The 15,252-nt window shown below is 42.6% G+C and overlaps 1 protein-coding gene across 3 annotated transcripts in view; it reads left to right on the top strand.

Moving 5' to 3' along the window:
* The window catches only part of LOC126214869 (guanine deaminase), a 121,772-nt gene that overhangs the window by 81,342 nt on the left and 25,178 nt on the right, over positions 1 to 15,252 (top strand). For all 3 annotated transcript variants that reach the window (XM_049941514.1, XM_049941515.1, XM_049941516.1), the window contains exon 4: positions 10,746 to 10,964. In XM_049941514.1, coding sequence (XP_049797471.1) covers positions 10,746 to 10,964 — 219 coding nt within the window. The remainder of the gene's footprint in view (positions 1 to 10,745; positions 10,965 to 15,252) is intronic.

The raw sequence follows: 15,252 nt of genomic DNA, 5'->3' as shown, positions 1-15,252 counted from the left end.
AGCACGAGGGGCCTACTTTGAAGGGGATTATGGTCCCAACCCCTTCAGGTATTCGAAATATTTTTTCTGGCCAAAGGTTGGATACTTTTTAGGCATGCCTCGTACATCCTTATCTCCTTCTCTCCTCTGAGGTCCATCTTGTCCTCCTGCTCCCTTTCTCTCCATCTCCACACGCTCCCTCTCTCTGTCCCTCTCCTCCTTCCGATTTCCCCCCACCCCTCTATGTCCTCTCAACCCTGCTCCCACCCCACTCCCCCCACCCCCTCTCACCTTCAGCCTTGTTTATTGTTGTTGTAAATTTAGCTTCTGGAGCACTATTCTGATTGTAAATCAATAAGCCATAAATACAACTTTCCTGTTTGTTGGTGTCACTATTGTATACTTTGTATATGTATTTATACAGGGTGTATCAAAAAGAATCATCCAATTTGGCACATCTATTTTTCTGAAACTAATAAACATATACAATGAATTTTGGTTTTTGATGAACGGGAAACTGTTTTTCATGTGTGTTCAATAAGTCCCCCTTGAGATGCGTGGCATATGTCATTGTCGCATTCAAATTGTTCCCACATTGCAGCGAGCATGTCTCGAGTTACAGCTTCCACAGCTGCTGTATGAGATGTCTCAGTTCATTCGTTGTTGTTAGTAATGGAGGCATATAAACAGAGTCGTCTATAAAGCCCCAGAAGAGGTAATCACGTACAGTCACATCTGGTGACCTTGGAGGCCAGCAATGTAAGGCTGAATCATTTGGTCCTGTGTGACCAATCCATTGTTTAGTGATCCTTTGACTTAAAAATTCCCACAGATGCCAGTGTGGCGGTGCCCAATCCTGTTGGTAAATGGAGTCGTTTGAATCAGTCTCCAACTGTGAGAAAGGAAAGTTCTCGAGCATATCGAGATATGTGCTTTGGGTAACAGTGTTCTTGGCAAAGAGGAATGGACCGTACACCTTTTTTCGTGAAACTGCCCAAAGCACATTAAATTTTGTAGAATCTCTCTCATGTTGTGCAACTTCATACAATTGTTCCGTACACCGTGTTCTCATATTATGACGGTCCACTTTTCCATTTAAATGAAATGTTGCCTCGTCAGTAGACACTAAGCGTTGAAGAAAACTGTCATCCTCCATATTGCCAAGAACACAATTACACAACTGTACACATTGTCATTTGTCACCTTCGAAACGAGCTTGCAGTAGCTGAATTTTGTACGGTTTCATGTTAAACGTCGATGTAATGCGTGCCAAAAGTACATTGGGCACATCTCGAGCTGTTCAGCTGTGTGGTGAACGGCTTTCGGCAGACTCCTTGTGAAACTATGGCGGGTGCCTTCAACATCTGTGTCAGACACTCGGAGACAGCACGGCAATTTGCCTTTACACAAACAACTCGTTTCTCGGAATTGTTCATGCCGTTGTCTAATGCTCTGTGCTATAGAAGAGTCCACACCGTACCAGTACGAAAGTGACACTGAACAGTTATTACTGAGCCGCACTGCTCAAAACGTAGAACACAAAATGCTTTCTGTTGTCCCAACCCGACACCATTTTTACTAGAACTAAAGGGTGTCCTCACTGCCGGCGTCTAGCGGGAACCGCGTAAAACTTGGAGTTTGCTCTTTCCGACAGTACGTTGTTCGCACGTATCTCAAATAACATAATAGTAAGGTTTTTTTTAAATTGGATGAGTCTTTTTGATACGTCCTATATATTAAAAAGTGCCAAAGAAACTGGTATAGGCATCTGTATTCAAATGTAAACGGGCAGTATACGGTGCTGCAGTTGACAATGCCCATATAAGACAACAACCGTCTGGTGCAGTTGTTAGATCGGTTACTGCTGCTACAATGCCAGGTTACGAAGATTTAAGTGAGTTCGAACGTGGTGTTACAGTTGGCGTGTGACCGGTGGGACACGGCATTTCCGAGGTAGTGACGAAGTGGGGATTTTCGTGTACGATCATTTCGTGAGTGTACTATGAATATCAGGAATCCAGTAAAACGGCAAATCTCAGACATCACTGTGGCTGGAAAAAGATCCTGCAAAAACCGGGACTGACGACGACTGAAGAGAATTGTTTAACTTGACAGAAGTGCAACCCTTCTGCAAATTGCTGCAGATTTCAGTGCCGGGCTATCGACGAGAGTCAGTGTGCAGACCATTCGGTGAAACATCACGGATACGGGGTTTCGGAGCTGAAGGCCCACGTACATACCCACGGTGACTGTAACACGCAAAGCATTGTGCCCTGTCTGTGCTTGTCGGCACCGACACTGGACTGGTGACGACTGTAAATATGTTGCCCGGCCAGGCAAGTTTCGTTTCAAATTGTATCGAGTGGATGGACTCGTGTGGGTAAGGAGACAACCTCGTGAAACTGTGAATCCCGCATGTCGGCAGGGAACTGTTTTAGCTGGTGGAGGCTCTGTAATGGTGTGGGTCGTATGCAGTTGGAGTGATATGGGGCCCCCGATGTGCCTAGACGTGACTGACAGGTGACTCGTATGTAAGCATCCTGTCTGATCACCTGCATCCATTTGTGTCCATTGTGCATACTGATGGACTTGGGCAATTCCAGCAGGAGAATGTGACACCCCGCTCATCCAGAATTGCTACAGAGAGGCTGCAAGAACACTCTTCTGGGTTTAAACACTTTTACCGACAATTGCGAACGTTATCGAGCACGTCTGGGATGCCTCGCGACGTGCCGTTCGGAATAGATCTCCGACCCCTCGTACTGTTGCTGATTTCTGGACAGCCCTGCACAATTCGTGGTGTCAATTCCCTGCAGCACTACTTCAGACATTAGTCGAGTCCACGCTACACCGCGTCGTGGCACTTCTACGTGCTCACGGGGGACCTACACGATATTAGGCACGTGTACCAGTTTCTTCGAGTCTTCGGTCTATTATATGTATTAAAAATATAAATATATTAAAGAATTAGGTGCCTAAAGACACACCCGTATTAGAATTCAATGTTGTGTCAAAATTTCACAGCAGTTGGTTAAGAACTTTTGGAGATTAACAACTTTTGTACAAACCGACATACCTGTATAACGTTCCCAGTTTTATTATGTATATATTACATATGTACCAGATGACATGCCAGTAGGCATATAAAAACACAAGTATTCAAGTGGAATATTGTGTCAAAATTTCAAAGCAGTCTGTGAAGAACTTTTGGACATCTGAGGTTTTGAGGAGACAGACTTATGCATTTGTACATGTATAGAAACTGTGAATGTTCCTAATCACAGATCTCTGAAAGTTTTTAGCTAAATGCTTTGAAATTTTTTCACGAGGTTGCACTGGAAAATGGAAATGTTTTTATATACCTAATTTTTTAATCTAAGCAATATATAATTCTTTATAAATTTTATGGCAGGAAAACATTGTTACCTATGTACTTCTGGAAATTAATGATTTTGGACAAATGAACATTTACGTTTTTATTAACGTAGGTATTTTACAAATTGTATAAAACGTATCATTTTGACCCAGGTTTTCATATTTGCAGATCTATATCCATTTAAAAGCTTCAGCTGTGGCTTCCAGAATATTTTCTCTCACAGCATTATCAAACGATGCCGTCAGTGGTTTGTCGTGATGCACCGAGATCTGACGGCATCCGACCTGTGTGGGACAGCCACAGCTGTGGTGCGGACGTACAGTTCGGGCCCAGCACTCGCACACTGTGGCCTCCGCAGTCATTACGACAAATACCACCTCCCGACTTGCGATCTCTCTTTCTGTCCTTACTTCAGGGCTACGTGAGGGTCTTCACGACAGTGCTCTCCATGTCACGGACTGCAGGTCGAGGCAGGAACAGAAATCTAGAAGAGAGTGAACGAGACGTAATAAATCGGCAAAGCACACTGTCCGTAAAGGTGAAGCTGCCGTGTGAGTTACCTCCGAGCGTATCTAGCGTAACCTGAAACCCGGTTCCGTCCTCCCACTCGCCTGGGTAGGCTGGAGAGGGGGGAGCTGGTCATCCGCACTCCGGGCTGAGAGATAGTCGCACCTCCACCCCGTTTCCGATCTCTCACTACCGATTCCTTTTCCGTTACTGGAATACGGAACCTATAGTTCTGAAGCCCGAGACTATTACTTCCTGTACTAAGTACTGGATGTTTCACCTCAGACCAAAGGGGTCAGTGCTATGCCTACTCTTGTTTCTGACCTGCACAAATGATATTTCAAGGACTTTTAAAGTGCTCTTCAATAACTGTAATGTTTGCTGATGACACATTAATGGTAATTAAAGGTTGAAACTGACTTATAGTAGTCACAGCTCAAATGATAGCTTTACTGGCAGCAATTTATGTCTTAATTTCGCAGGCACTCGTATCGATCGATATTATGAGAACAATTGAGTGCTGCTTGCTGTAAAGGTGGGAAATTGAGTTGCAGACACGCGTGATGAAAAGACTGTAACTATAAGCTTCCAGTCAAAACCTTTACCAGAAAAGAGAAATGTGCACACATTCACAAAAACAAGTGCACCTTGCACACCTACATCCACATTTACAACTACATCCGCACTCTGCAATCCACCGTGCAGTGCACGGCAAAGGGTCTATCCCACTGTACCAGTTATTAGTGTTTCTTCCTGTTCCGTTGATGCACGGAGTGTAGCAAGTGTGATTGTTTGAATGCCTCTGTGCATGCAGTAATTATTCTAATCTTTTTCTCGCGATTCCTATTTGAGGGCTATGTAGGGGTTTGTAGTGTATTCCTAGAGTCATCATTTAAAGCTACTTCTTGAAACTTTAACAGACTTTGTCAGGATAGCTTATGTCTGTCTTCAAGAGTCTTCCAGCTCATTTCCTTCAGTTACTTTTGACACTTTCCCACAGATCAATCAAACACGTGTATACATTCAATATCCCCCATTAGTCCTGTTTCGTACAGGTGCTGCATACTTGAGCAGTATTCTAGAACTGGTTGGATGGCTGATTTGTAAGCAATCTCCTTTGTAGGCTGACTGCACTTTCCAAGTACTCTACCCATAAACTGAAGTCTAGCCCCTGCTTTACCCACGACAGCCTGTGTAATCATCTCATTTCGTATCCCTACAAAGTGTTACGCCCAGGTATTTGTCAGAGTTAGCCGATTCCAACAGTGACTCATTGAATCTCAGTGGGTTGGAGTTTCTTATCTACTGTGACAAATACATCACTTCCATTTCCCATCTGCCTATCCTTTTGATATAAACTTAAATTTTTCCCAAAAATTTCAGTGCTATCAATTTCAGGTTTTAACGAGCTTTCTATACCTAGTATTATGTGAGCTTCACTGCTTTTCATGAGCATTTCAAATCTGGCACTTTGTTGTGAATGTTTTGGTAGTTTACCATTAGGATTTTAATACTCTCACGTGTGAGAGGTATTTCTTTTGATACTTCTGGGTTTCCTACAGGTGTCATTATGTGGAGTCGCCTAATTTAAAAAAAACCTCGTGTGCGCCCAACTCACAGTGAGCTACCTGAGTAGCAGCCTCTGACGTGTAGTACACACTGGACCTATTTAGGGGAACCCTACAGTTCTCAACCTTACGGGGCAAGTCCAGGAAGTGGCAGCCTAGGTCGTCACAGAACTTTCGAAGTCTCCGGTTCGGTCGTTACTCGAGTCAGAGCCAGAGGGACAGAGGGCCGTGAAAAGTTCTGGGGACAATGCTGCAAATAGTGAGCTTCGTGGAAACTCGTTGCTCGGACCCGATCTTCTCGACCTCCCCGGACGTTTGCCGGAATGACCCGAGTACGACCTCGGAGCCGAGGTGACGGGCACCGTTTATTCTGACGTGCACCACAATCTGCAGTCGGTCGTACCGTGTTCCCTCAGTGGTTGCCGCAGTAGTCTCTCGAGCGTGTCAAATGAAACTCCCGGGTGTACACACTGAGTGCATCAGGTGTCGTTTCCTGCCCCTTGTTGCCATTTCCCTCAATGGTACCGTCATTTTCCGTACGTTTGAACTGACGACAATTAATAGACCCTACCCCTTTGCGTTTGCCACCACCTGGCACCGGACAAAACGTGTTTCCATAAAACTGGTTAAATGAGTCCCACTGCCTCAGTTTCAGTAAAAGACAACACCTCAAACTTTCGGACAGAGGGATCGGTACAATACCCTGAGTCCTCCCTGGTCCCTTCGGACCATGTACGGGATGCCTAGACCCACCGTTGACGTGCCTCTTCCAGTCTAGTGGACAAATAATGACAGATTGTGTACTTTCTGCAGAGGAGACAGGATTCACAGGAGAGGATAGTACTCGAGGTACTTCTTCCGACACAACAATTCGCTTCAGCTGCCGATCGTTTGACAGTAGTCGGGGCAATTTCCAGCCACTTACGAACGCTGACCGACTCGTCCCGTGTTCGAGAATGGCATTCGCAGTGGAGCTGCATTTTGGCTGGTGCAGTGTATTACAAGACAGTGAAGAAATAGCTTTAAATTAAGCATACTAATTATCTTTTAATGTGTTGAGCTAAAAAGTTGCTAATTCCCTATAAGAATTAAAGCAAACACACACAATGAGATTTTTATTAAAGGCAACACAAAAACCTGTGGTAAAAGTACTAGTTTCCTAATACATTTTGAGGTTAATTATAGTTGTTAGCAAACTCAGAAACAGAGTTAATTTATGATAAATGCAGATAATATACAGAGCTAACCCTCTTCAGTGGAAACCTAGGTGTTACACGCTACATTAGAATATCTGCTACAGTAACTAAATCACAAATGCCAATTTACTACAGATTGCTCATAGATTGTGCAAAGGCCAGTGGTAGCTTCCGAAAAGTCTCAAAAATGAACATTTATTTGCACTGATACACAGTGAAACTCGGGGATAATGTATTTGACAGAGCGGTTAAGCACAAATGATGATTTGCTATGAAATAAGTTAAGTATTCGTAACACTCGTACCACTAACTTCCGAAAATATAGTTTTGTAGGTGTTAGAAAATTCTTATAAATAACCTATTTTCCACAATTGTACCATGAAATTAGAGAATGATTGTTCTGAACGAGGATAGGCCTACTTTTCTCAAAAATTTTAAAAGAGCACAATTGTTTAAGCACCAACAGCACGAGTCTCATGACATCTGTGAATGTTCAAAAGTGCACAATATTGTCACGTAGAAAAAGGTGTGGCCGGCCGAAGTGGCCGTGCGGTTAAAGGCGCTGCAGTCTGGAACCGCAAGACCGCTACGGTCGCAGGTTCGAATCCTGCCTTGGGCATGGATGTTTGTGATGTCCTTAGGTTAGTTAGGTTTAACTAGTTCTAAGTTCTAGGGGACTAATGACCTCAGCAGTTGAGTCCCATAGTGCTCAGAGCCATTTTTAGAAAAAGGTGTAATTAGACGAACGATGAACACTAACTTCACTTAACGAAGGTTTACTCAGCACTCGCATGTACGAGAGTGCAGAGTGAACTGCCTCTGGCCAGAACACCTACGGTATATATAATGTTACAGAACATTACAGACCAATGCTTCTAAACATTTGTGGATACTTCTAGGATGAACCGAATATAGAAATTAAAATTTTACAGTTCAGGTGAGTTCTTAACTCGTGACCCTCCGTGCAGCAGTCTAGTATCGTAACCACTACACCACTGTCATACGCAGCTTCTTCTGCGACAATATATCACAATACAAATGGGTATCGATACAATTACTGTAAGGTTATACAGAAGCAAAGTGAACAATAAAATCTGAGAATCTAGAACTTCAAATCGACACACGGGGCAAGCGGTCTCTGATAAACGAAAATTTTGAAGTCTGCTTTTATATATAAATAAATGTACGTACTGTACAGTTTTCACTTAGCTCTTTCGGTGCACACATCTACACGTGTGGCTCACGAAAAGTGCTGCAGTGTAAGTTTATTTCGGTCAAAATCACTAAAATGTGCAGTGACATCTCCGTCCACAGTCCAACTGAAAGACATCGAATGGGAGCACCGATCTGGAGTGGGGCAGGGAAAGGGGAGGAATAGCAGAGTACGAGTGCTACCTGGCAGTGTGGAGGGACCGGAGGTGGCAGAACGAGGTGTCGGGAGACTGCGAGAAAGGGACAGGCGGGGGCGGAAGTTCGGCAATGGCCGTACGTCTCTGTGGACAGCTAGTCGACAATTGTAACAGTATAAAAAGCTGTGCTTTCATTGCGGCAGAGCTTTTCCGGTCCTGTCACCGGGTTATCCTACTCTCTGTCAGAGGCAGTGCCGCCTGCGAAAGCAGCCGTGTCTCATACTGACACTGCGGCAATCGTCGCGCAGCTTTTCGTATCGCCGTCCGCCGGGACAGACAGCCACTACCGAACCGTGGCCGAGACCGAAGTAGACGACCGTGTGGCGTAATGTGCGGCTGAATGCAGTGTGCTTTGAGAGGCTGCTTCACTACCTGAACCGTCTGGATCCCCCTTCCACCACCAGCTTTTCTGAACTGCGCAGATACGGGAGTTATCCTTACGACACATTTTCTGCTCCCGAAATCATCCGAGCCTCGACCTGCGATACCTTACTTTCCCACACTGTCCACCCTACAGTTTTCACTCTCTGTGTCCTGTCACCCACCCATAATCACCTTCCCCTGCCCTCACTGTGTGCTGCTGTCTGCTGGCGTATCCACTGTTCCACTGTTTGTGTCCCCTTCTTTTCACTCCAATTTTTCCCCCCGCTCCCTCCCCCACAGCCTCTCGGCACCCTGTCCCGCCACCTCTGCTCCGTGTTCACTCTACCGAGCAGTGCCGATTCTGCTTTCCCCACTCGTAACCTACTGTCCCTCCCCATTCCCCACCCACCTCTGGACTATTACTCCCGTCGACATGTTTCTGTTGCAGTCTGGCCGGAGCAGCTGCAGACGGTGGTCACGTACGGGTGAGGTGTGCTCGCTTGCTCGAATGCATTTCCCTTTTCTGAAGAAGTCTTTGAGCGAAAGTTCGTACGTAACAGGCTTTTTGTCGTACCTGTCTGCAGCTCGGCATATCGTCTGTACGGTGAATAGCATTCTATCCTTTCCGCAATATTGTTAAACACTCGTATTGTGCAATTTTGAACAAACAGTGATGATCTTTTAGTACCAGAAGTAGATATAAAGGTCATACACTAAATGAAACACAGTGTACAAAATTCCACGGTTTCCACCCGGATAACAGATTGAAATGGAATTGACACATCTGCTACTTACCCTCAGTAAGTTGACAATTAGTGCAGTGGTTGTAGGGAAAGGCAGAAGGCGTGCTTTGCCCCTGCGTCGGGACTGGCGATGGAGGAGCAGCAGTTAGGGGAACTGGCAGCACCACTGAATCGTAAGTTTGTCACGGACACAGTATCAAGTTGCAGGTTACCCGTATGGTTTCCAGGGGCAACAAAAATTTGATTCTCAGTATTTCATATAAACAGTGACAAAATGTAAAATTTTCAAACGCAATCATCGTCTCCTCAGTAAGAGGTATAGTCTTATGTGAAAGGCTCGTCACAGTAAGACAGGTGTTGTATACATCTCGAGGAAGCCTAACTCACTGCATTCAGATACCTGGAATATAGTCATCCAGCATTTGAGCACAAAAGTATCTAGTGAATTGCAAAAAACTTTGCACATAATTTCAAACCTGTGTGAAAATTTTTCTAATTGACACTCCCCAATGAAATGATAAAAGGAAAAAAGTTAATCCCTTACTATATTTTCATTGTTAATGGAGTAAAACTGCCACATTGGGCAAGGCGTTTTAATTTATTGCTTCTTTAGTACTAACTGCATTCTCCGTACATTTTGGAGTTGCTTTCCACTCGTCACTTAATATACCTGCAAAATTGTGTTTTTATACTACACATATTTCAGGAGATATGATGTCATAAAGATTGAGATGCATGGAAAACTGGCTTTTGCTTAAAACAGAGTGCAAATCACTCACAATATACTCGTCCAGTGTTTGATAATGAGCGCACTTAGCATCTTCAAATAAACTTTAAATAGAATGTCAAACTGTTTCTAAAGTTTTCTCACTTACCTGCTTAATGTCAAATATTTAACACATTAACTAATTTGTAAAGTAATCAGAAGTTTGAAGCTGTAGTGAGAATTCATTTCTTTAAAGACTCAGGGATCACAGCTTTACTTTCAAAAACATTGCGTGAGACTAATAAAAACTGAACAATAAGTCATAAGTTTACAGAAAAAAAAACAGACTGCTCATAAAGATTGACAGTATACAGTTTCTTTTTATGCTCTTATGACTTTTAGGTGAGGATAATGATTCAGTTTATGACCTGCCCCAATAGCCGAGTGTGTTATCACCTGCTTCTGGGACACAGGGAAGTGCATTTGCATCCGATCGAATACGTATGACAGATTAACGAAGAATGCCACTGAGCCGGCCAGGCAGGATGTGGTTTTCAAGTGTTTTCACACATTTGATTACACAAATACCAGGCTGCTACCCGTATCCTGCCAGATTTACACAATTCACCAACATCTAGAAAAAATGTTCTCCCACTTATATACGCAATAACACGAGACGCACGGACGTAGGCACATTTTCGTCCTGGTGTAAAATGGTGAATCTGGAAGAATGTGCAACTGCTAACTACCACTAATAGTGCCGAATCCGACACAGTGTGCTGACCCTGTGGAGATCCTCGATAGGACCGGGAAGAAGAAAAAGACAATGACCGAGTTTAGAAAGAGGACGAAACGTAGCAAATAATTGCAGAATACACAGCACACCGTTTGTTTATAGGAAAGAACTCTGCAGTGCGGGACGACGACAGCGTGCTACTTTACGACGATCCATCCCGAGACGGCGCTGCTGTTGGCCCAGGAGGCGGCGGCGCAGGGACAGCGTGCACTCGTCGGCAAAGTCTGCATGAACATCAACGCTCCCGACGACTACACTGAGACTACGGAACAGTCCGTCACGAACACCCAGCAGTTTGTAGAGGACGTCGCCAATCTGGGGGTAAGCTCGTATCACCTTATATTTACAGTCATCTAGACTTCTTTGCAGTGTTGTCTTGGCCTGAAGTTACGAAGTGGGACCATATTAGTAGTGGGATTCTGCAACGCACAGCAAACTGTGAAATATTTGCATAATATTGCTGTCGTGACAGACTAGAAAATTGAGGTCAAAGAAATAGTAAGAAGGCAGCTTTGTGCAGAGGGAAAAAAAGCACACCACCAAAAAGCAAAATGTCAATTCAGATACCCACTTTCAGTGTGAGAGAATCATCAGTTTGAAGTGCACAGAGGGTTTGGAATAAAGACAGGCTCTTTGAAGCACTAAGTTGAAAACCATATAGATACCATAACACGAGAAAATAGTGGTCAGTAATGAAGATTTAATTTTTTTATTGGCAAAAGATGGTTACCCGTATTTACACGGATCTAAGCTGCACTTTTTTTCCGGATTTTGTAACCCAAAAAACCGCCTGCGGCTTAGAATCGAGTGCAAAGCAAGCGGAAGTTCTGAAAAATGTTGATAGGTGCCGCCACAACTAACTTCTGCCGTCGAATATATGTAGCGCTACACAAGCATGCTTTGTGGGCACAAAGATAAATACTGGCGCCAAAACCTCTGCATCAGTAAATAAATTTAAAAAAAAAAAGGTAGAAGACGAGCTTCTTTTTCTCCGCCCCGAGTTTCGACCACTGCATTTTCATACATTATCCAACGAAGTAAATACAAATTCCGTATTGTTCATCTTCGAATGTAGCAGAATTTCAATGTACTACGAAAATCCGACTGGCAAGACTGTTAGGGATGTTTGTCAATATGGCCAACTCTACGTTCCGAGTTTTTTCCTGCCTGTGAGAAGAGATGGTTGCTAATAGGAACCTGATGAAATGTGAATCACATGCAGTATTCTCTTCACCATAAGAATAATACGAATATAAACATTTTGCCATGTATTCTTTCGTGTTTGCTGCTATCTCATTTAAATCCTGTCTGCGTAATAAACTACGAAACTAGAGTGAGACAACAGCAAACGCGGAAGAATATACGTATCGTGTCATGTTTATATTCGTATTATTCTTATGCCTAATAGTGATAAAGTCAGAAATGAAGCACGGCAACTGACTAGATTTTAAATGTAAGATGACTAATTTCTGTGCAGAATTTGATGTACTAAAGAAGCGGCCGCAAAGATTTTCAAATGGAGGAAAATTTTCGCAAAACTCTCGTTCAGAACATGTTCTATCATACGCATGTTCTATCATACGCATTTGGTTCTTGTTGATCATTATCAAAGAAAGCAGCAGTGTAAGTAACAACAAATAGCAGTCTCTTGCCATTGTTTCGCTAATGAGACGATCCCTTTTTTTTTTTTTTTTTTTTTTTTTTTTTTTTTTTTTTTTTTTTAAAAGCGGTGGTAGCGCGCACAAAAGCAAGTCATGCCGCGAGCGGCGACAGGCCGTAAACACGCACTATCAAAATGCTACAAACAATGCATTACACAGTACAGTAATGCATTTTCAGCTTAGAGTGACGTAAACACCTATAACAAAGAAAACGGTACTTATCAGATCAAAGAAAAATAAGCAATCGATTCAAACCAGACGAAGCACGTGAAAAAGGAAGGGTACCCGTATAAATACGGACGGAGCGCCTGACGCATAGCAATGGCTACCTGGTAAAGCTTAACTGCTAAGCTTACGACTCGAACCAAACTACTGTAGCTGTATCGTCTTTCATTCGACCTAAATTGTGTCTCATATTACAATGGACCAACTTTGTTTCGATTTGGAGGTGCGGCCTAAAACTTTTCTCTCCCCTTGAATTTCGAGTCTCAAATTTCAGGTGCGGCTTAGATTCGGGAAATTTTTTTTCCCTTTATTTCGAGTCTCATTTTTCAGGTGCGGCTTAGATTCGAGTGCGGCTTAGATTCGAGTAAATACGGTACACCTCATGGGAACAATGTAAACTTGTAACAACTGTTCAGAGTGGAGTGATGGCTTCCAGTCTTAATCATGTATTTCAACAGCACACACAATTTTTCTACAGTCTTTGAAACATCCATGTTGCTTCTTAATTAGTTAGTCTCTTACTTTTTCCATAGATCATATTCACAATACATTTTATAAGTGTGGAATGTGTCAACAAGATAAAATATAGTACATACATTTGTATGATGCCAAAACAACTATATGTAAAATTTCAGAACCTTAGGATGTTGGTTACCCGTGCCGACTTGCATTGAAACATGTCAGGTTGGCTGTACTTGGTAAGAAAGGCGAAGGCGCGCGCCCTTGTGTCGGTGTGTGTCTAACATTGTTAGTCTAAATTGTTGTCAGTAAGTGAAAATGTCAGTGGAATTACATAGTAGTTCTAAAATGCATATATTTTTAATAGGTGCGGTAAAACATCAGATAAAAGGTTCAAAATTGCCATCTAATGGACAAGTTCTAGCAGTTTTATTTTATAATATCCGGGAAGTGAATTTTACTGTCAGTGAAAGTGCAAATCTCACTATTCGGGAATGTATAATCTTTTGGGAAAAGGCGTGTATACCTACCAAATTGTGCGAAGAAATTAGTGAACCTATATTGAGTTTGGAGGGAGTTGCAAAAAATGCACAGAAGACCCAGAAGGTATCTGAGCAGCGCCAACAAGAGTTTGTCAACAAGTTGGAGGATTTGTTCGACATTACACACGCCGATGCACTCGAGTTAATGAAAATAAATTAAGATAAAATCTTTTTACAGCGACAGAGTGAGCCAGGTCGGCCTGGTCACTTAGAGAGGACAAGAAAATGGCTAATAAAGAGGAAAGGTCGCACATCAGAACTACTGAGGAAGAAAACCGACGTGCTAAATATTTTTCCACGTCAGCTCCTTCGACAGCATCTTATGAAGCATTACAAAATGACTCATCTTCAAATTGTAATAAAAATGAGATGTGTCTGCAAGAAAATTTCTCAACTGTGATTGAGAACATAAAATCTGCAACCAGTAAAACAACTATACAGAATAATTTCATTACTCCAAAATTATTAGCAGCGCTAGATAGGTATCAGTTGGAAGTGAGAGATTCAGTGTATATTCTTGAAGCTACCATTGAGGCATGTGGATATAATACTGATGAATTTCCTATAAGTACGTACTCAATTCAAGGAATTCGTACAGAGAAATGGAAAGAGCCTGCGGAAGATATAAAAGTTAATTTTCAAAATGAGGTACCAGATGTTGTGACTGTTCATTGGGATGGCAAACTGTTGCCTGCTACACACGACCGGGAATTAAAAGAGGAGCGTCTTCCGATAGTTATTTCATATAGAAATAAAGAGCAACTTATTGCTGTGCCAAGGTTGGAAAACTCTTCAGGATGTGAACAGGTGAAAGCTGTTTGGAACACGATTGTGGACTGGAATCTCGAAGACAAAGTGAAGAAGTCCTGATATTCCACTCTTCAAAAAGTTCAGAGATAACTGGAAACGTGTAGATCCAGATAACATACAGTGCTACAAAGAAAAGGTCGCAATGCACCTGACTGTTTCAGAAATTGACAATCTGCTTGAGTTTTACTGCACTGAACTGACAAAAGAATTAATCAGAGATGATTACCGAGAGTTGACAGAGCTTTCTGTTATATTTTTAGGTGGAGATACAGACAGAAAATTCAAGATACAGCCTCCAGGTACCATACACCAACTCGATGGATGGCGAGAGTTATATATTCCCTAAAAATATCATTACTTCGGGCTCAGTTAAAAAATTTGAGCAAGGAGAAGGTAGCACTGTTTGACATTTGCCTGTTCATCATGACATCCTATGTCAGGCCACGGCTCCAGTGTATTTTGGCAGTAAAGGCACCCAAGATTTGTGCTTTTTGAAGTCAATGAAGGCATACAAAAAAACAGATAAAGACATCTCAAAAGCAGCTCTACAGAAGATAAGCCAGCATTTATGGTATTTGACTGACGAAGTTTCTGTCTTGTCACTGTTTGACGATGATGAGGATCTAGAAACAAAAGTAAAAATGGTTGATAATTTAACCAAAGATAATTCATCAGCTCACGCTAACTATTACGTCCCTTTGAACGGAGAACTTTGCAGTAAACTGTATGGTGAGTTAAATAAATGAATAGATACGTTGTTTCTTTAGTTTTCTGTTTATATCACAATTTTGTTAACATATCCCTTTTCATTTCAGTCAGAAGCAAGTCACTGTTCCATTGTCTTAAAACTGATGACAGTTTTCTCCACGAATGTCCTGCCATGTGGTCAAACAATGCTTCCTTTCAAGAAAC

Source organism: Schistocerca nitens, chromosome 12 (genome assembly GCF_023898315.1).
Source record: "Schistocerca nitens isolate TAMUIC-IGC-003100 chromosome 12, iqSchNite1.1, whole genome shotgun sequence".
Lineage (NCBI taxonomy): Eukaryota > Metazoa > Arthropoda > Insecta > Orthoptera > Acrididae > Schistocerca > Schistocerca nitens.
This window is presented reverse-complemented; position numbering and strand designations above follow the sequence as displayed.